This window comes from Sphaeramia orbicularis, chromosome 9 (assembly GCF_902148855.1).
Source record: "Sphaeramia orbicularis chromosome 9, fSphaOr1.1, whole genome shotgun sequence".
NCBI lineage: Eukaryota > Metazoa > Chordata > Actinopteri > Kurtiformes > Apogonidae > Sphaeramia > Sphaeramia orbicularis.
The window spans coordinates 36,022,133-36,043,598 of NC_043965.1; the positions used below are offsets into that span (position 1 = coordinate 36,022,133).

The 21,466-nt window shown below is 39.1% G+C and overlaps 1 protein-coding gene across 11 annotated transcripts in view; it reads left to right on the forward strand.

Annotated features, from left to right (window-relative positions):
* Positions 1-21,466, forward strand: part of fbrsl1 (fibrosin-like 1) — a 322,499-nt gene that overhangs the window by 110,220 nt on the left and 190,813 nt on the right. For all 11 annotated transcript variants that reach the window (XM_030143070.1, XM_030143058.1, XM_030143064.1 and 8 more), the window contains exon 2: positions 4,107-4,331. In XM_030143070.1, the coding sequence (XP_029998930.1) occupies positions 4,107-4,331 (225 nt within the window). The remainder of the gene's footprint in view (positions 1-4,106; positions 4,332-21,466) is intronic.

The window sequence follows — 21,466 nt, forward strand, 5'->3', positions numbered from 1 at the left end:
TCAAGTCTTATCTTTGTTTCTTCTTTCAGTTTTCCATTTGCATTATTTTTGATGAACTGTGTAGTTTTAGTTTATTTATTTAGTTATAGTGTTAATTTTCATGTAAGAAGGAAACCATGGAAGAAGGAAAGGTCATTTCAAGCGCCAGTGTGCATGGACAACTTTGAAGCAGATGTGTATATCAGTAGTTGGTCTTAAACTCTGGAATTCTCTTTATAAAGAGCTGAAGGACTGAAAAAAAAAATTCCAGCTGAAAAAAGTGTATAAAGGCAGAACAATGAGATTATATGAACAGGTTTAAGTTTTTATATTTTGCTTCATATTTGTTTTGACATATTTATTTGCCTATTTTGGTCTGGTATTGAAAATGTTTTGCATCGTTTTGCCAGGTATATATTTACCTATGTTTTGTTTGTTTTGTACTTCCTGGATATGTAGTTTTACACATGGTTTGGTTTTCATTTTGTATTCATTTTATATTGTCTTTGGATGTATTTTGTTTGGTTTGTCTGACTTTATACGGTTTGATTTTATAGCTAGTTGTATATAGCTAACCATTAAGGCTATTATTGTTTAGAAGGGGGCAGGAAATATAAGATTTTCTTCATCCTGCTTCTTTTCGAGCATGGGTGTGTAAATGTTTGTTCACCAGATGATTATTGAATGTCTGCTGATGAAATGCACAATCATGAACAAAATAAATGAAATGAAATGGTTTATAGAAGCTGAAAAAGGGTAAAGCGGGGTGCACACATAAGGATGTTCTAAATCTAAAGAGATTTTTTATCTGTTACAATCCCCACACATTAAGATAAGAAATCAGGCATTGAACAGTTTTGATTGTACTGTGTGTGTGTGTGTGTGTGTGTGTGTGTGTGTGTGTGTGTGTGTGTGTGTGTGTGTGTGTGTGTGTGTGTACGCCGATAATCTGAAAACAGCACACCACAAACGATTGTCCTACCACCGATCTCGAATCTAGTCCTCCAAGCCAGAAATCCTGCGTAATAAAACATGATCTAACAAAAACAAAGAAGAAGAAACATAGCAACAACACAAACAGAAACACAACAGGCAATATGTTGTTTTGGTTGTGGTACGACTTGGCGGAGACATTCTCTGGCTTCCCACATCTCCATTTCTGAGGTCCATCAAACTTTATGTTTCAGGTCGTCCATGCTTGTTTTTATTTACACCTACTTCCTTGTTCCTCAGTCAGCCCACTTCTTGATTGGCTACATTCCATTCCATGTCACAATTCATGGAGTCATGACTCTGAGTTGTCGGCTTTCCCCACACACACCAAGATTTTTGGTCGTAAATATTGAGTTAAATTTTTACAATTGGCGGCCCTGACCCGTTTCGGAGCCGATTATCGGGACAAATTCACTCTTAACACACCTCAGAATAATCGTATAGGATAATCTTGTAAAACATAAGATAATCTGGTGTTTACAGGAAGGGGGAAATTCAGACAAAAACAGCCCGATTATCTTTATGTCACTTAAGCCATCAGACATGATTTTCAGATACCTGGTCCCATATGGCACCATTTCATTCCAGGACACCTTGATCTATTCACATTAAGAGAAAACAAAAACTATGCAAATTTTTTCCCTGCAGTTCCTTTTTGTCGTGTTCTTCTTATCAGTCTTAATGAAATCAGTCTTAATCCGTAACCAAATTAATAAGAATAAAAAATAAAGAGCACAGATTTGTGAGGGTTTAAGATAATTGGCCTCGAAGAATATGGAAGCCCAGCACTATTTTTTTTGGGAACTTTAATATATCAGACTCCACTATGACAAGATCAGAGCTTTTTTATGCTGTGTCATAGCACTAGAGACAAAGTCAGAGCACTAAAACGGTGGTGGTTGGACATAAAGAGCAAGTTGCTATATCTGTCTGCCTGTGCGATACTGGTGAATGGTGAAGTGGAGGAGGAAGATACAAGCTGGTTGTAAATGGTGTTTGAATTCCAATAAACAAACACCAAATCCATACGTGCTATAACTGAAGCGTGAAAGGAATGATTAGTTAAAGGGGGAAATTGCTTGGTCATAGTGAAAGTGTAGAGTGACTGTATTTTCTGCAGTGTGTGTTAAAAGCAGCACTTCATATCATAAGCTCATTATATCTGAGCCATAAAGTGATTATGGGCTCCAGTAAGGCATTGTTCTGCTGTTGACAGGATTAAAGATGACTTTAGAGAGAGAGCAGCGATGCCGTTCTCTGCTGGAGTGTTTGCTTGCTTTGTATAAGCCAGCAGTGAAAGAGCTGCGTGCTTGACTGTTTGCCAGCTGCGGCACACCCTCTCTAAATTCTTTTATACATTCATCTCCTGCCATTCTGTCCATCCATCTAGATATGCGCCTGCTTTGTTCTGGTTTGAAGGAGGCGTGAAGTGTTGTTTTTCACAGACATGTCATCACCTGATGTACAATTGTTTCAAGGATTTTCAAAAGATCCTTGGAACACTAAAGGCGGTAAATCCCTCTTGTCTGCGTGGCATTGATTAGTTGCTGTGTCACCGAGTGTGTGTACAGAAGTCTCATAGAAAATGCTTTTTACTGCGACAATACGCAACAAGTTATTTAGCGTTTATATGCGATGTTTGGCAGACTCGTAATGCAAGCTTCAGTGTTGTTCTCTTTGTCTGTAGTGTTTTTTATAAGAGGAAAAAAGAAATGTAGAAAAAAGGACACAAACCTTAAATAAAGTCAGTTAAACTACTACAAATAAGGATGGCGCATTTCCCAAAGACTTTTTGATGTTTGTTCACACAGTAGCTCTTCCCTATGTTAATTGCTTCATCTTATCTTTTCATCTTGATTTTCATCCATTGCCAAAAAATAAAAAATAAAACAAGTAGTGCCAGGAACAACAAACCCTGCCCCTCGCTTGTTGCTTATTTTGGCGTCGATCCAGCTGGTGGCATCATGTCTATGCGTGTGCTGATGTCAGCATGTTAATTGCCTCTATATATGTGCCATGTTTGAAGTAAATTGAAACAAAATTGACATTTTCATAGACATTTGAAATTTTGCCCATTGTAAGTAAATAGGAGAAAAAAAATATTAAAAAATTCACAAAAAATTTTAACTTTGACCTACTTTTCCCAAAATGTAATCACATCTATTCTGGGTCGCTGGCAATCTGTAAACCAAATTTGGTATGAATTCAACCAACAGTTTTGCTACAAGAGTGTTAACAAACAAACAGACTCACTTGTTTGTCTTTTTGACTGTAGGACACATGCACTGTGGCATCATTTATGCTCTGATTTTCTTGTGCTTTGTCAGAATAAGTGTCACATGTCTTTCCATCCATAGTCGCATCAATTTTTGAACAAGCTCCTGTATCGATGACAGAGTCAGATCACTGTGTACGTCCCAAAGAGTCTTGAGTTCTGGTTCTGGTCGGATGAATCCTATTATTGTCATCTTGGAATATTTTTTTTACCACCAGAGAATAACAATCCATAGAAACTCAAATGTCATTCACTATATTCAGGTAGTCAGGTGACCTCAGCACATAATGTTGCTGAACCTAGACCTGACCGACTGAATCAACCCCAGACCAAAACACTGCCCCCACATGGATGTACTGTAGGCACTAGGCATGATGGGTAATCACTCCATTATTCATTCCATCACACTGGAATCAAACCACATGACTTTTTTCCATTGCTCCACAGTTTCTAACAAGCTACTTATTAAATCAATTAGGATTACATTGCTTTTTATTATTATTGCTTAATATTATTCACTGCAGAAATTGTTCAATGGTAAGCTTAGTTAAATCCAGGTGATTACCTTTTTTGGGCTGTGTATGTGTCTGTATGTCGCTGTGTGATTTTGTGTCTGTGTATTTTACTTCTGATTTAATTATAAAGCACTTTGTGAATTCTTTCTGTTAAGTTAAAAGTGACATATAAATAAACTTTATTAGTAGTAGTAGTAGTAGTAGTTGTAGTAGTTGTAGTAGTATCATTAGCATTATTCTATTATATGTATAAATCTCTACCATGTAATGTTGATGCACATTCACTCAATGTTTAGTTTTTTTTTTATTTTATTTTAACACAGTCTTTTTCTTTGTCTCTGTAGAAGAAGATGGGAGTTGTGAAGACGCAGGAGAAGAAGGAGCGGTGGAAGGAGAAAAAGGTGGCGAAGCGGCAGAAGAAGGATGAGGATGAGGTGGTGGAGGAAGAAGAGAACGTCCAGCCTGTGGTGGATCCCCTGGAAAATGGCTTCCTTCATCACGCACAGAGGGAGCAGGAGAGGATGAACGAGAGACTGCTGAAGAAGACTTACTCCAAGAAGAACAAAATGGTCAGTGAGCCAGTTCATTGCATAATAATGAAAATGTGTTGTTTAGGGATGCAATGGTACAGGTTATCCATGGTTCGGTACATTTTTGGATGCAGAGCCCGGCTGTGCACTGAAACGTAACTGGGAGCTGATGGAGAACCTTAAGGCTTATTTATGCTCGCTTTATGTACGTAAATAGGTACATCAGTTTCAAAAATTTTCACGTCACTGCCCTCAAACTTCCATGTGTCCTGTATGCTGGAATGAGCGTTTCTCAATCAATCCACCAGAGGGCGCTGCTCTTAATTAATATACTGACCAAATGCCACGAAGAAGAGTAAAGTTTTTTGAGAAGAAGAAGAAGAAAGCCAGTAACAAACCAACAAACAGACTGGGTGCAGCACACAGTCGGCGCTCTGCCCTCCATGTCCGGCTCCAACCAATGACAGTAGAATTCCGTAAGTCAGTCGTCTTGCAAAGCTCTCATATAAAGACGAGTCATCTTGAAATGTCATTTGAAACTGACAAATGAGCCATACTACAATACATGCTGGTTGTACCATTACTAGTGTTATTAGACTAAAACCACAGTTTCTAGACCAGGGGAATCAAACACGCGGCCCATGGACCAAAACCGGCTAATGGATCCAATCTGACCCACAGGATGATTATTTTGAGGTGCAAAAATTGCACTCAGGTTATTTTAGTTCAGGTTCCACATACATTCCAATGTGGTCTCAAGTGGATCAAACCAGTAAAATAATAGCATAATAACCTATAAATAATGACAACTCCAAATTTACGTTTTTGTTTTAGTGTGAAAAACGTCAAATTTCATAATGAAAATATTTACATGAACAAACTATCTTTTCACAAAAAATGTGAGTAAACTTCACAACCATGAACAACCTGAAATTTAAGAAAATAAGTGGAATTTTAACAAATAATGCTTGTTACTCAGTAGATCCACTGCAGTCTATAAGTGGTCATGCATATGTGTAAATGAGAAGCGGTTGAACTTTTACTTTTTGAACCAAGACAACAAGAAACAATCGTAGTTATTACTTACAGGTTATTATGCTATTATTTTACTGGCCCAGCCCACTCTACATCAAATTGGGCTGTGCGTGACCCCTAAACTAAAATGAGTTTGACACCCCTGTTTTTGACTAAAGAACGAATACTACAGTTTAAGTAGTGTCAGTCAGCCGCTTATTCCACATGTATACCTGCAGCTGTTAACACACACTGTCTCTTCTGTATCTAAAGAATCAGGGTGATGATTTTCCTGCATTACACTTTCCTTTCATTCACTTCACATTGTTCTCAAAGTAGAAAAAAAAGTATGAAACCACATCAGGTGTGACTTGACTTATTCTTGTGTCAGCAGAGATTTTGTTCCACAGCGCTGAGGTTGTCAAGAGATAACTTTACTTCCCTCAAGATACTTCAGTCTCTCTTATCGGTGCACCATCACATCGCATCTCAGTGTTCAGCGCTGAAAAAACAATTCTATTCTTCTGTTAGTAGCATCTGCTCCTGCTGTCATGCAGAGTTTTGGCCTGTTTAGTTCTGTCTATAATTGACTCTCTATTGCCCTCATTATGTCGAAAATGTAATTATGCGTTAACTCGATTTCCATTGTTTGTAACCTAGAACCTTTTGACACTATGCCGTTACACTATAGGAAATCAATAACATTGCAAAAACAGTACATCTGTATTTCTCTGGGGCTTTATCATCAGTAGGATCTTTTGTACTTAGTAATGATATTCCTCATATTATGGTTTGTGGGCACTTTGGGCGCTAAATTCTTCTCCTCGTTGCCGTCTAATGCGACTTCTCTGTGCGGTGGTTTTAATTGGTTTCAGTTTACTCTGTTTGCCTTGTTGCTGACATTTGTAGCTCTTATGTTTTGCTTTGACTACTCACTTGAGTTCTTTGTTTCCTTTCTGATGCTAATTAGCTCTTTGGTTGGTTATTCATATTTTCATTGCTGTTTACAAATTCCTCCTAGCAAGTGATTTTTCTTCATTTGGTTTTAGTATGAAAATGAATGGAATGCTATTTGTCCTGGTAAGATTCCAATGTTCTGTTTATATGCATGAGTCTTTTGAGTGTCGATGTGGGCACAGGTCATGGACTGTGGTAATGCAGCCACTTGATACTGAGTGGTCAATTACAATTAGTACTTGTCTGGTATTGCTTGCAGGGGATAGGACCTTGTCCAAATGAAGGTTTCTATGCAAAGTTCAAGAGGAGTTCAATACTCTTTGCTAAAGGACTGCAGTAAAATACACAATCGGCCGACACAAAGGACAGAATACAAAGCAGCTGATACAGACTATATGTGCATTATGGACCTTTATGCTTATTCAGGATGGAGTTTTGTTCATTTTGCTCAATAAATGCAAGGCAGTCAGGTTCTATTGTAGCACAAGGTACATATTCTAGAAATCATCTCTTAAATAAAATCTTCTAGTGGCGCTGCTCCACTGGTGCCCCGGACTCTAGTTAGTGTTGTTATATGTATTTATTATTGTGTCCTGATGCAGTGTTGTACTGCCTGGCTGTGTCGAAATGTGTTTGTATTATATTGTTGTGTTTTTGCCAATGCAGCCTTATGTAGCACTCCTGCCTGAGCTGAATTTCCCTGAGGGGACAATAAAAGATATTTCATCTTATCTTACAATTTGAGTCACAATGTAGGGCAACGTATCATGTGTATGCAAGTACTATTTAGATATGAGCCCTGGTACTACCACTTTTTTTTTTTAGAAGCAAATTGCCTTCAGGATGGTTTACTCTGCCAACCCCTCCTTGTTTTCCTCCATGACTGCAGAAGTGGCTTTCTGTTTGTTTATGTAGATAGAAGACCAATATCCTCAGCTTCAAGCACACTGCTGAGCCTTCAGACTCTGAGTCTGCCACAGTGAGATAGCCCATCTATGTGTTAACAGTTTGTTTAAATGGGCGGATGTTTTTATGCTCCTGTCCATAGCCAAGATCCACCATAGTGCTGTTGAGGATGGTGGTGGGGGGGGTTGTAGTCAGGAAGCCAAACTAAATAATGAGACTATGTAGCCTGGAGGCCTCCTCCACAGACAAAAATATCTCTCTTAGATAAGATTTCCTGAGGAAGTTAACATGGCTGAAAATGAGTTTGGCTGTGATATTTAGTTTGCTAAGAGACAGTTAGAAATTATGTATTTAGCTCGTGCTCTTATCCAGAGTGTGAGTCTGATAGGCTGCAATTACCGACGCAGATCTACATTCCAAATCAGATAATAGCTCTATAATATGTGCAAACCGCTGCTGTCATAAAAAAAAAAAAAAAACTTGCAAATTTAGCTGTTGTGATACTATCTTTAGATGATGTTTTACTATATTTAGTCTTAAAGTAACATAAAGAAAAAGTTTATGGGACATATTCAAGCTCTTCAGTAAAGGTCAGAATCTGTTTTTGTGTATTGTCTAGCTTCATTTGTACATATTAAGAGCAAGAGGTGGTCCTTTTTTTGTAAATAACTTAGATAAATTTACTATAGCCATTAATTAGATGCAACAGTAGATCAATTTAATTATGTTTTTGTGCTCAGTTAACTTTATTATAGAGGACCTTTCTTCAGATTGCAGTGCATTGCTCTTTCAGTCTAACTACTTACGGAATTCCCTGCAATGACATATTCTTTTCCTTTTACAAAGTGAACAACACAAGAGTCCAAGTTATAATTTCCTTTAGATCGATTGAAGTCTCCAATACTGCGGGTATATTTACAGCTACATTGTCACATGCAGAGACTATTTTTGTTATAATGGTGAACATCTCAGCACCTCAAGATGACAGATGCTGTCTGTACCTTACTTGACTGTTGAAGAGACTAACCATTGTTCAGTTCCTCTCAAAAACACTCTAGTCTTATGATATATTGAGAGGTGCATACATCTCATTTCCCAGCTGGACCAATCTATAAAGCAGGCTGTGTATACCCTGGTGGTTCTCTTTTACTCTTAGTTAACTTCTAAGCCTCTACACTCCTCCCTTTAATCTCAGTGTTGAGCTGAGGCAGTGTTTGACTGTAGTTAAATATGTCTTTAAACCTGCCCAGGCTTTAGATCTCTGCATACAGGGATGTAAATCCTGCCTTTAATACACAATTACAAGTCCCTATTCCCAGTTACATTATTACTGTTCTGTGATGTGTGCATGTGCTGTTGGGAACGACAACATACTTCAAGTTAAAATGCTCATTAGCATAATGGAAAAATATAATGAATCATAGATAGTAATATGACATATTAAGTGGTCAAGAGCACTCTGAGAGCACAGACCTCCACCAAGTCCACTAGCTCACACACACAATTAAGGATGGGAATCGAGAACCGGTTCTTTTTGAGAACCGGTTCCTAGTAGCTCAATTCTTTGAAATCGTTTGCGGGCCTGTTTATCGATTCTGCCTTTGCTGCACATGCGTGTTGACATCACACATATGCCACATTGTTTTGGTTTAGAATGTAGCCAACGTAGCTAGTTGAGGCAGAAACGCTCCAAAGTATGGCTATATTTCACTTGAAAAGATGACACCAGGTTCACTTGTAAAACTTGCAAAGCTGCCATTTCTTCAAAAGGGAGAAAATACCTCCAATATGATCAAACATTTGTCCACACAGCATGCAATTCATTTGCAGGAATGTCATGTGTTTAATATGCTACTTAGCAACGCTTGTGAATCTAGCAGCAGAGCGAACACCAGGGCATTATCTGTTTTAAGACTAAAACCACAGTTTCTAGACCAGGGGTACCAAGCTTGTGGACCGAAACAGGCCAATGGATCTAATCTGAATCACAAGATTTGTTTTTATTTTAGTGTGAAACAAGTCAAATTACATGATGAAAATATTTGCATTTACAAAATATCCTTTCACAAAAATTGTTCATAAGCTAAACAACCACGGACAACCTGAAATTTAAGAAAAATAAATGGAATTTTAACAACATTATCCCTGTTAGAGACAATCTGGAGTCGTCACATCAGCTTCTCGATGGAGGAGATAAATATTTAAATTACGTCTGTGCTTTACTTACAAGCACACTGATTGTTAGAGCAGGAGTGCTTTGAGAATAAGTCAAGCTGAGATACAGACGTATCTACTTTTAGCCTCACCCTTTGCGATGCTATCATGCTCTCTTAAGTGTCCGTGTTAGATGGATCGCCATGCATATAAAACAAGGCTACTTCCAGATGGACTACGGTTTGATGAGAAGTGCTTTGTTGTTTTTATCTGCCTCTGAAAATGTCCTTGGCAACAGTGTCAATGGACATGAGCTTGTGGTGGTTTGGTATTATTACAGTTATTTTATTTGCTGGCGTGTTGGCTTAACAGCACCAAGTGCATATTTACCCTTCCCTCCATGAGGAATATTGTAAATGCTTTGATGCTGCAGACACGGACTTAAGCATATGGGCATGCACATAGTCAAAGACGTTCTTGCAAGTGTGAGAAAATGGCAACACAGAGCAGCCAGCTGGGCTTGAAAGAAGGTAACAAAGAAGTGAGAGGCTCTTTTGAAGCTTTGTTAGTTTACATTTTATTGTAGTGGGTGTGAGTTTGATGTTCAAGAGAATCTGCAAAGCTTTTTCACACATTATGACAGATTATATTTATAGAGTGCACCAAGTATTCTATTGCTGTCACTCCTGTCAGAGGAGGTGTCTGTAATGTATGTCACTCACTATGATCAGCAGGGGAGGTGAAATACTGGTCTCCTGAAGGTACCCTAGGGTGCCAGAAGCTCAGCATTCAACACAGGGGGCTGTGGAGGGCAGAATTGATCCAATTAGATGACTTGACATGATCTCAGGTTAGGTCATATTTGTCTGTGAGAGACCCCCCCCCTCCTCCTCCTCCTTCTCTGCACTGCCACACTTCTGTCAGGTGCAATTACTGCAGCACATAAAGCACTCGCATGTTACAGATTTTTTTTTTTTTTTAGCACTGATACTGATGTTTGTACCTGATATTGTACTTGTGATAGGAATGTGGCAAACACCTAACTGCGCCAAATTCATACTGATTTGTATAGTACAGCTCATTTGATGGATTTGTTTGCAACAAAACCCAACCTGATGACAAAATAGGATGAAATAAAAGTCTTGAGGAGATTCTCTTTGATAATAATAGTCCCATCTTAATAAAAACAAAACAAAAAAAACAACAACACCAAAACATGAAAATACCGTTACCACTTGAATCAGATGAGACTATCAGGAAAGAGGAAGGTGCTGTAAAACTGCATTATTTTTATTCATAATGGAAAAATAACTGTAATAACTGACCAAGTCCCCTCTATAGAAATCTGTTAATAGGCTCTTATGGATGTATGACAGTTAAGGGTCAAAACACAGTGTTCAAAAGCTCTCTGATGGGACATTTTAGAGACAATTTGACAGATTAGTGTTGTTTAAATGACCCACATTTTTACTTTTAAATTCATTTTTGCTTTAGTTGGACCACAAGGGATTATCCAAAACAAGGAGCAACTTTATATTGAAATAAATGTTGGAATGGCAATCAATTAAAGTTCGCTCTCTGATGGGACAATACTGTGTTTTGACTCTTAAATGAAGCTGTTTATTTACCAACAGGCAGAACCGCTTTACACATATCAAACAAGTTGCACTCTGAAAAATAGCTCTGTGGCATTTAAACACAGATGTTATTTATCTTTTATATAAATACTTACCGTGAAATCTCTTATCAGAATGAGTTCAGGTGTATTAAATAACCTGCAACTATAGTTAGGACTATGAACTATCAACAGAGTCTTGCTTGTATCTGTGTTTTAAGCCTTGTTGTAAGGTATTTGAAACTTAGCTTGCAAGATACAGCGACATGTCTTTGACCATCATTAGATCAGTGGTTCCCAACCTTTTTTGGCTCACGACCCTATTTTAGCATCACAAATTTCTGGCAATCCCAGTCATTCAAAACAGAGACATTTTTTTGCTCACATTTAGTTTTTGATCATGTAATAGTTTGCTATACTATGTTGCAAAATAAGCATTACTTTTAGATGACTAGGCTATATAATGTATATTATTATGGACGGAGGCAGACAGTACACTAGTACATAGCAGACATTTCAGCATTTCCTCATTGCTTTCAATGATGCTGGCAAATCCATGCTGAAGGACAGTTTCATTGTATTTTCTCAGCTTTTTTGATGTCTGCTTCTCAGTTTCTCTTGGAGATGTCTCAGCGAGGCCAGGCGGGCGAAAAAAAACTTTTTTTTTTCTTTTCTTTTTTTTTTTTTTTTTTTTTTTACAAATGTGTTTATTGGGTTTTTTCTTTTTTAAACACACACATAAAACAAAATAATAAAACAAAACACAGGCTGGGATTGGTCCTTCTAGGCTATACATATGAAAGGTACAGTACAGTATACAATACAATAGAAGCTGGATAGAAAGAAAGTCATTTTCATACAAATGCTCTTGTCATAAGCAGATATGTTCACACTACAAAAGTCAAGGAATGGTTTCCATATCCTTTCAAAGGCATTGGTCTTGTGGTGCATTAGGCAGGCCAGATAGTCCCAAGGTATGAATTCCATTAATATCCTATGCCATCCCATAACTGAGGGGGTTTTTGGTCCGGTTTTCTGACTGCGTCCAGGCAGGTTGAAGTGTAGTAATGCACACAGTCACATGATCGGGTCAATCAAGATATGCCCGCTCAGATATTATATCCTGCATTTTATTTGAACTGGTTTTTATTAGGAAAAGCATGTGGTGTTGTAATTATAATTAAATATACATTGAATCATTAAAAAAAATGTTATTAGTAATTTTTTTTAGCAATTACTAGAAATTTAAGGCAACCCCATTTGAATTCCAGGTGACCCCAAGGTTGAAAAACCCTGCATTAATAAGACCTTATGTGGGGATCATGAATGACACACACAGTAATGCAACACACTGACAGACATACACACCTCACCACCATCCTGATCAGTTAGTGCTGCGCTGTGCTCTGTACCATACACACATAGTCCACACTAACAATGTTATGTAGGAAAACATCTCTGGATACTTCACTCTATTATTCCAACCCCTCCCCTCAGGCAAACTCCTCATCCTCAGCCCAGCCTGTAGACATGAAGCCAGTGTCCTGCATCCCCCTGTCATTCTGTAGCTGCTTCAGGATTACTTCCCCAATTTCATATCTAGGTGTGTTTATAAGCAGTAAGCCAGCCGGAGACAGATCAGATTAGCTGGGGCATTAACAGTGCACTGGAGCATAGTTCAGGGGCAGTCTGAGAGCTGCGATAGACGCAAGAGCACCGCCGGCCATCAGCAGAGGGGCGGTGGTAACAGGCGGGCGATCAGGATGACTGATAACGGTAGGCTGGTTGTTATCTGGGGAGCAGCGACCCTGAGCGGTAGCAGCTCGACTCCAGAGATTCCTGGCAGACAATATCTCTTCTGGCTAACACTGTTTCCAGCCCATTTAAACTGGAGATCAAGGTGAATCCTCTCCACCTGTGTCATCCTGGCTAAGTCACTGACCTGATATTTAGAATGATTTGAGCTGATTTACCTCAGGAAACAATAGTTGTGTGAGGTGGAAGAAGTAGAAGTGTTTACTGAAAAAATGTAATTAACCCATAAAGACCCAGTGTTACTTTTGTGGCAGTTCCCAGATGATTTTTTCCTCTATCTTTACCCTTTATTAAGTGATTTATCAACATTTTTTTCTAATATTATGCTCTGTATTTTGTATTCTTAAGAGAAAATCTGGTATTTTCCCATATGTAATTTATTGATCATGTAGATTTTCATAAAAGCTCTAATCAAAGTTGAGGGTTTTATATCAAGAAGAGAGGAAGTGGAAGAAAAAGTGCTTTTTTTCTGTAAAATATATCATTACTTGAACATAAAACAAGTGTCTCCATCCACTGTCATTGATCCAACTCCATGGGTTTTACTGGCGAATCAATGTTATAGAAGATGACAGTGTTTCTACTTTCACTATGGAGTCTCTGAACATCCAAATGGGTCATATCTGATGACCATGAAAAGATGAATAACTGTATTTTACACCAATTATTTACATGCGTTGACAAGATTAGTGGATCAGCAGTGATTTAAGTTTTTATATTAATAAATGATTTTGGTTGCCAGTGGATGTTTGGGCCTTTATGTGTTAAAAGTGGAAGTTATGCATGCCAGTAGGGATGGGAATTGACAAGAATTTAACAATTCCGATTCCATCATTGATTTTCCTTATCGATCTGATTCCTTATTGATTTTCATTGGGTGAGGGAAGAAAAGAGTATAAACAGGTTTGTTTGCATTAACTGTCTTTTATATTTCCATCTCTTTACAAATAATAATAACAGATGACGCCGGGCCCAGTTCTGGGGGAGGCTTTGCAAGTGTTACAAGTGGCCCTGGTGTCATCTTTTCACATGAAATATAGCCATATCTTGCAGCGTTTCTGCCTCAATGCCGTGTTGGCTACATTCTAAACTAGAACACGCAGTGTACGTGTGACATCATCACGCAAGTGCAACAAAAGCGGAATCGATAAACAGGCAGGCAAAGGATTCTAAGGAATTGAGCTACTGGGAACTGGTTCTCGATTCTCATCCCTATATGCAAGTTTTATTAAAAATGTACTCACAGTCTTTTAATACTCACATCTTACTTCAGTGTTGTGGTTGATCAATAATCTGAAACACTACTATTACACTTGTAATGAGATCAGTCTAAAATGTGAAATCCTTGATGTAATTATAGGGTTGGAAGGCTTATATAAGTGGTAACATGTTAGAAAAGGCCTTTACTCTTGTTACCCAGGTTATCACTGCAATTTAACAAAGAGCATTATTAGATGAGTGGATAATGAGGCATGCCGCAGAGGTGTCTGTAGGCACACTGCATTGTGCATGTGTGTGTGCAGAGCAGAAAGACGAGAGATGAGTAGAGCAGCATGACTTGTAATAGACCTTGACAGATTAATTAGTTAGCTGCTTGTAACATGAGCATGTATGCATAATCGCATAGTGGATAAATATCTTTACCGCATCAGAGACAAGTTCAAAGAAGACTTAAGACTGAAGAGTTTAATTCTAAAAACTGAGGGAACTAATTATTTACAGACTTTGATAAAATGATAGCTGAGACTAGAGAATTCCTTGGAGATCTTACAGAAGTTGCCGTCACCTCACACACAAATTACAGCTATTGTTTGTAATATAATCATCTGTATTTTAATTCGAGTACTGCACGATTCCCCTTACAATGACCTTAAAATAAACTCATGTTCTGGTGTTTAATAGAGGTGATGAGCAGAAAAGCAGACTTTACAAAGAAGAAACACCAGCTGGAGGCTTTCATTTTAATATGACGTGCTTTATTTTTTAGAAGATAATGAACTGCTAACATTGTAAACTGCTCTACAAAATTTTAATCTTTATCCAGGAAAGACTGTGGATTAAGCAATCTGTTTTTCGGCACACTGTTACACATCCCAATTAAATCACTTTATAACCTGCTGCAGTGGTTGCTGAAGGGAAAATAATACTTTCCCTGCACAACCAACTCACTATGCCACTAAATTAAGCAACTTTATCCAGAGTGTGTTGTTTTAATATGGTTTAAAAGATGCAGTTGTGAATTTGACGTGATGTAGTCCATGCTTCCTATGAAATAAAATGAGCACAAAGAATAAAGAAACAATTTCACATCAACGTTCACATCAACAGTAATATCCAGTACAGCTTGTACTATATTATATAAATGAAAAACTCTTCATTTTCTTAGTAAATAAATAAATAAATAAATAAATAAATAATAAGGCTGCTAATTAGAGCAGAGATCAGACAGTATCTATAGTCCAGATATAGTGTATCATCATTATAAATGTTCCTGTAATAAGACTGCTCTAGTAAATGATGTTTGGCTTTAAAACAAGGCTTTGTAGCTGAAAGTGTTGTGAAACTTGGTGTAATTGTTGAATGCGTAACAGTTGTAGATGATGAGAATATAATCATGCTTATGCTATGAGCGTCACATAAGATGTAAGGAAGGAACTAAAAACTAGATAGAATTCTGCTGAGTCTTTTCAGTATCTGACTCAACTAAAGCATTTATCCTGCCTGCTGTGGGATAATTTTACGACATGAATAAGTGTCTCGGAGCGGGTACCTTTCTGTGTGTGTTTTCAAGTTTCCTAAATGGCATCTATTTTTGCACAGCAGACAGCCTGACCACAATGGATTTCATATGGGGAGCCAAACTCGTCCCCATGGGTTTCCACTGGGGCTGGCGCTGTTGACTTTGCCCAGGATGCCAGGGGAGGGCTGGGAAAGGATGAGGGAACAGTCCCACCGGTGTTAAAACGAAGGGGGAGGGTGTACAGTAGAAGGATTTTGTGACCGCTGCTCTAGTCCCTGAGGATAGGGAGTTGAACCGGTTTTCCAATCTGAACCCACTCCAAAAAGGTTTTGAAAAGCTGGTGTACCACTGCAAAATTATAATCCATCTTGTTCAAATGTAGTTTCGATGGATACGTGAAAGAGATTTCTTTAAAATATCAGGTGCAGTTGTAGAATATAATATACAAATTGACCTATAACAGTAGGAACAAATATTTCAAGAAACAAAGTTCAATGAAAATACCTGAAGAAATTACACCGAATTAAACTTTAACAAGCAGGAAGCTCTGTCAAGATTTCCCATCACCTTTTCACTTCACCAGACTACAGCAGCAGCCCAAAAAAAACCCCGAGACAGGGAGAAGGGGCAGAAAGACAGAGACCAAAATAGAACAGGAAATAAAGGGAAAAGAATGACAAAGAACGGCCGAACCCAGACAACCTCTGCACCCGCTGTGCTTAGCCAGGTGAATATTGCATGGGACAGTGCACAGTGATTAATGTCAGGCCATGTAAGGTGCTTGGCCTGGGTTGCTATACTGTAGGTCCATACACACACATATACACACACACATCCCATCACTTTTAACAAGCTATAGTCATTGAGATACTGCAGGGCTACTTCAGAGCAACCACTCTGGGGACAATTAGGCCTGGGAACATTAAATTAGCAGAGATCTAAAGTCATGCTCTGTTGGAGCTGGGGCTGTTGCATGCTGGGATTGGACTAGGTAACAGAGGCAAGGAGAAAGTCCTGGACAAAGTGTGCTATCAGATACTGCTGTGCAGGGTAAGAGCATTGTTTTAGAGCTATGTATAATTTTGCTGTTGTATTATGGTGCAGACTTTTTTCGGTGCGCTCATTAGGTTTTAGACTCAGGAGGCAGGTGTTAGCCGTAATAAATTTGTCAGGACATTATTTCCTTGTGCTTTGCAGGCTGGCTAGTTTTGATTACTTTCTTTTTTTATGTAATTTATTAAAGTGGGACCTCCCAGGCTACATCATATTCCAGTTTTGCATCTACTGGAGGATCTGTAGCTATAGCAACAGATATATTGCCCCTGGAAGATGTTTAACTAGAGCAGACAGTTGGGAGAGACACTTTATTACACCTCGTGCTTTATGATTTACGGTATCATTGTGGTTTATATTACAGTAATGGTTAGGGAGCAGTTCAGATATGTGTGCACCAGGAACTCTCTGGTATCTAGGGTCATATTCCTACTGCAAAACCTTTTTACAAAGAAGCACATCATAATTTGGGCTGCTAGTCAAGTGAGCACAGAGCTATTGTGAAAGTGTTTATCAAACGGTTACCACAAAAGGTCTTATGCTGATGTGAATGAGAGAATTCACAAACCATTAGAAATAAAGATAATGCTGTGAACCAGATGGACAATACACCTGATTGTACTTATTTTCTAAGAAAAATAAAAGTTGTCTCATTCTACTTCTTCTTACTGGTGGTTACACAGGAAACACTGTCTGTTTGAAACCCATGCAGCCTTTAACACGCACTGAACACAACGGTTCAGGGAAACAGAGAACAAAGTGTTAGAAATGAGGTCGCACAGCCCAGATTCTCAGATCGTGTTGCCTTTCATCTTTCTTTAGACCGATAGAAGTCAGCCCATATGAGCCTTTTAATAAATGTACAAATAAATAAGATAACCAACCAAAATCAACCTTGAAATTGTCATCAGTTTTCCATTGATCCTTTTTATGTGATATTATCCACACAGTGTTGCAGATACAATAATAATATGCTTTTTTCCTTGAGTGCCATTTTAATAAACTGTGAGTGTCAGGTGGTGCTCTTTTCCTCGTCTACTCAGCTATAGAAGCACTAACCAGAGAGCAGGTGTTTGCAAGTGTAAAAGCTTTTATGAAATGTGTTGAATTACTGTTGTAAAGGGACAGTCTCAAAATGGAAATAGCAATCTGTTCCATGGTTTCATCTCACCATTAAACAGACACAGTGGGTTACAAATTTTATATATGCAAGTTTAATGCGTTATTATTGGCTGTGCTCTTTCATAAGTTTTCAAAACGTGCCAAGAAAGAAAATCAGAGAACAGGTGAATTTTTGCTCTTTGAGATCAAATATCAGGGCAAAGTAAAAGCCTTTTGTACAAATTAATGGTATCGGCTTTTAGAATCATGTACTCGTTAATCCTTGATGTGAAAGCAGGACTGTAACTTAGTACTGTCAGGTTTCCTGGCTACTACTGTGTCCGGAGCCTGGCAGCCGTCTGGTGAGTGGTGCCATGTTACATGGGAAGCTTTAAGGATGTAGGGATCTGGTGTTGGTTTGGGAGAATGGAAGTGGGTGGCAGTCCTGAAAAGAGAAGCCTCCTGTAGTTGTGAGAGGTCTTTTGTTTGGAGGCCTGTGTGTTTTGACAGGACTGAGAAGGGGTAAGACAATAGAGAGGCCAGGCTGTATCCTGCAACAGCCTGCTACGCTCCAGTTGTATTGTTCTGTCATTTATAAATGCTTCTTTCTCTCTTTGTTACAGTTGTATCAATATGTTTTAGTTAATTAGTGCTTCAATTAGGACCGATTTAATTCGATTCCATTTAATCATGGCTTGGCTTTAAGAATGTGTTTTCATGTGTTCCAATATTTAGTGCATCTCGTTTACATGGTTGTTAGTTTTCATGCAAATGCATAATGAATATGCATGTGCTTTTGTGAACATTGGTTGAGTTTAAATAATTGTATCTGCATGTGTATAAGGGAGTGTTCATCCCTAACTAATTGTTTGCCTGTGTGCTGAGTCTGAACATCAAGTGTCAAAGTGTCATCTTTGCCACTTTAGTCCATTAAGGTCAGTAAATTAGTGGGATCTGCCGATAACCCTTTTTTCATATCCCCATGTGTTGGGGAGGGGGGCTTGACAAAGATGGACATTAACCCAGATGGATTAAATAGGATTAGTGGTGTCAGTGAGACAGATGTGATCTTTGCAGCCACAGATTTCTGTTGCTTCCTTGTACTGCTCATTTTTTTTCAGTGATACAACACTGACACCTGCTGTATGTGAGAGTCATTGCACCTGCATAAATGAAGAGGTGGTGGATGACGCTGTTAACCCTTTGTCAGATTACATCACATCGTCCATTGGGGGTCACTGTTCCCATTTGCAAAAGATGGTGAGAGGTCTCGCCTTTCCTCTTCTGCCATTTTGACTGCCTAAATGTAAAGCATGTCAGGCTGTGCAACACTGAGCTCAGGCTGCAGAGCGTTTTTTCAGGTTCCATCAGCGTTTCCTGCAGCGCCTTGTAATGGATGCTTAATGTTGCTTCAAAATATTGTCATGAAAACAACATCGTCAAAGATAATGAAATGCCTCTAGAACACGGAGGTTCATGTGTGCTTTCTAGATGCCAGGGCTTTTGCCTATATTAGCTCATTAAAATGACGACAAGTAGTGCTGCTATGCAAGGTCAAATGTATCTGTCTTTGTCAGCATTGCTTTATATGAAGAATGAAGCGTATTAAAATGCAAGAAGTGTAACTTAAACAGGATGCATTTAAAATTTCCAGACAGGGAATGAGGCCTTGGTGATATTAATGGGTTGTGATTTAGTGGATATTGTTAGACTTATATGCCTTCAAGCAGGCAGCATGTGTTTGGTTCCCTTTTTCCTCTTTTAAAGGCCATTCACACAGTAGCAATTGAACCAAGGACTATAATTGTGTTTTCATGTACTATAGATCCTGTCATTAGGCCCCTGGGTCTGCAGGCAGTTATATGATGACAGCTGACAAGGGGGCGCGGCTCCTTTGAGGGGGAGAAAAAAAAGAGTGGGGGGGCAGTGGGTGCACATGCACAAAGCCACAATTACTTCCTGGACGGTCCCCAGAGCCCAGTGGCTGGAGTGTGTATGTAAAATGATGTGGGAGAGGCCATTTGCAAAACAAAGAGTGGGGAGGTGGGGGGCTAAGAATGATTGCTTTTGCATAATAGAACATGTACACCCTGAGGCAGGGGGTTGAAGTGGCAGACTGTGGATTGACACACCTCCTAGTAGTCCCCTGAGGAGCCAGATGGAGGTGTGGTTCTTGTGGTTGACCCCTTGTAGAAGAAGAAGAGGGTTAGGGTTTGTCCCTTGGGTCTTGAAGGGAGGGGAGATGACCCAAGGGAGACCTTTGGCTAGAATGTTTTGTTGTGAAGTTTTCACTGTGTTCACTACAAGGCTTCATGGCAAATTAACAGGATGTGATCTTCAAGGAGCTCAATAATTTTCATATTAATCTGTTATTACTACAGTATTGTGAGTTAGTCAAGGTGATGGGTTATCAAGAGCTTCTTTCAAAGTATTGTTACACATTTTAAAATTTAACTTTTTTTTTCCTTTATGAGCCAAATGATTCATAAAATGATTAAATAGTTTTTCAGAATTACATTGAGGCAGTTTCACCTTGTTAGACACAGTACACTTGGTTACATCTGGGTGTAATTGGAAGGCATGACGTGATTGAAGTCAAAAGGCCAGACTTGAGCTTTGACACTGAGCCGCACACATAACAACATCACCAATTAGCAGTGCGTTGTTGCAATACTGATTGGATAATATCTGAGCAGTGCAGTGAGCTGTGAGTACCTTCTGCAGGGTCACAAAGCTGAATTAGCCTGGTCGCCCTCAGTTTAATTAATGAGCTGGTAGTTGTAGCATAATTGCTCTTCAAAGTGGGGTCCCTTCTGATGCAGATGTAGTGCACTGTACAAACCAGTCTCGCTTTGAATGCCCAGGTCGACTCCCACAGGCCCCATCTTCACCAAGAACCTCCAAACCGACAACCCCCGACCTCCGCCAGCGTTGCAGCCACCGAGGGATATATACACCTCGTACTGGTGCACATGAAATATTCAGCAGCAATTTCCCCAACGTTTGAAATAATACCTTGAAATGTTAATGCGCTCCCAGTGCTTGTTTTAAGTGGAAGGCATCCCAAGGTGCCTGTGTTTGGACTGCACCGGTGCAGGAAGCTCTGTGCTTAAACTGCTGCTGGGGCAAAAGGAATATTCTTCATCGGGAAATTAATGCAGCTGGGCACTGGGGTCAAGAGGAGACTGCTATTCTTGGAACAGATTCCCCTCCAATCATACATCACACCAGATCTACACATTGTCTTGAATACAAACATGCATATATGTATAGCGATGGACGCACACACAGCAAACATCACACACATGGACAGTGGCACCACATGCACACGTTCCCTCTGACATTGATTTTCATTAGATTCACAATGCCTGGTATGTTGACAGTTTCAGCAGCGTCCTTGGTTCTAAATGTGTCTATTATCGGAGGATTACACAAGCTGAGGGTTTATACAGTGACAGGCCATGATCTGATATCCGCTGCCATTAGTCTGGCCTCACCCACTAGCTCCCTCTTCAACCTGATCCTGCCAGAGACATTGTGATGTTATCAGGCTCAGTGATGCCTCCATCACCTGATATACCCCCGTGGATTAGTCAGGACTTGCCACCAGCTGTTCTGTGGTGTGAAAGCAATGCAGTTTGTTGACAGAAACTGACACAGCTCAGTGAAAATATTAATGCCATGAACAAAAAGAAAACAAAAAAACAAAAAAAAAAACAAGTGTTCAGGTAGTAAGGTTTACCCATCAGCCAAATCAACATTGTTTTTATTGTCAGCTGGAAACATGCACAAAAACACACAGACACACACTGATGTTGA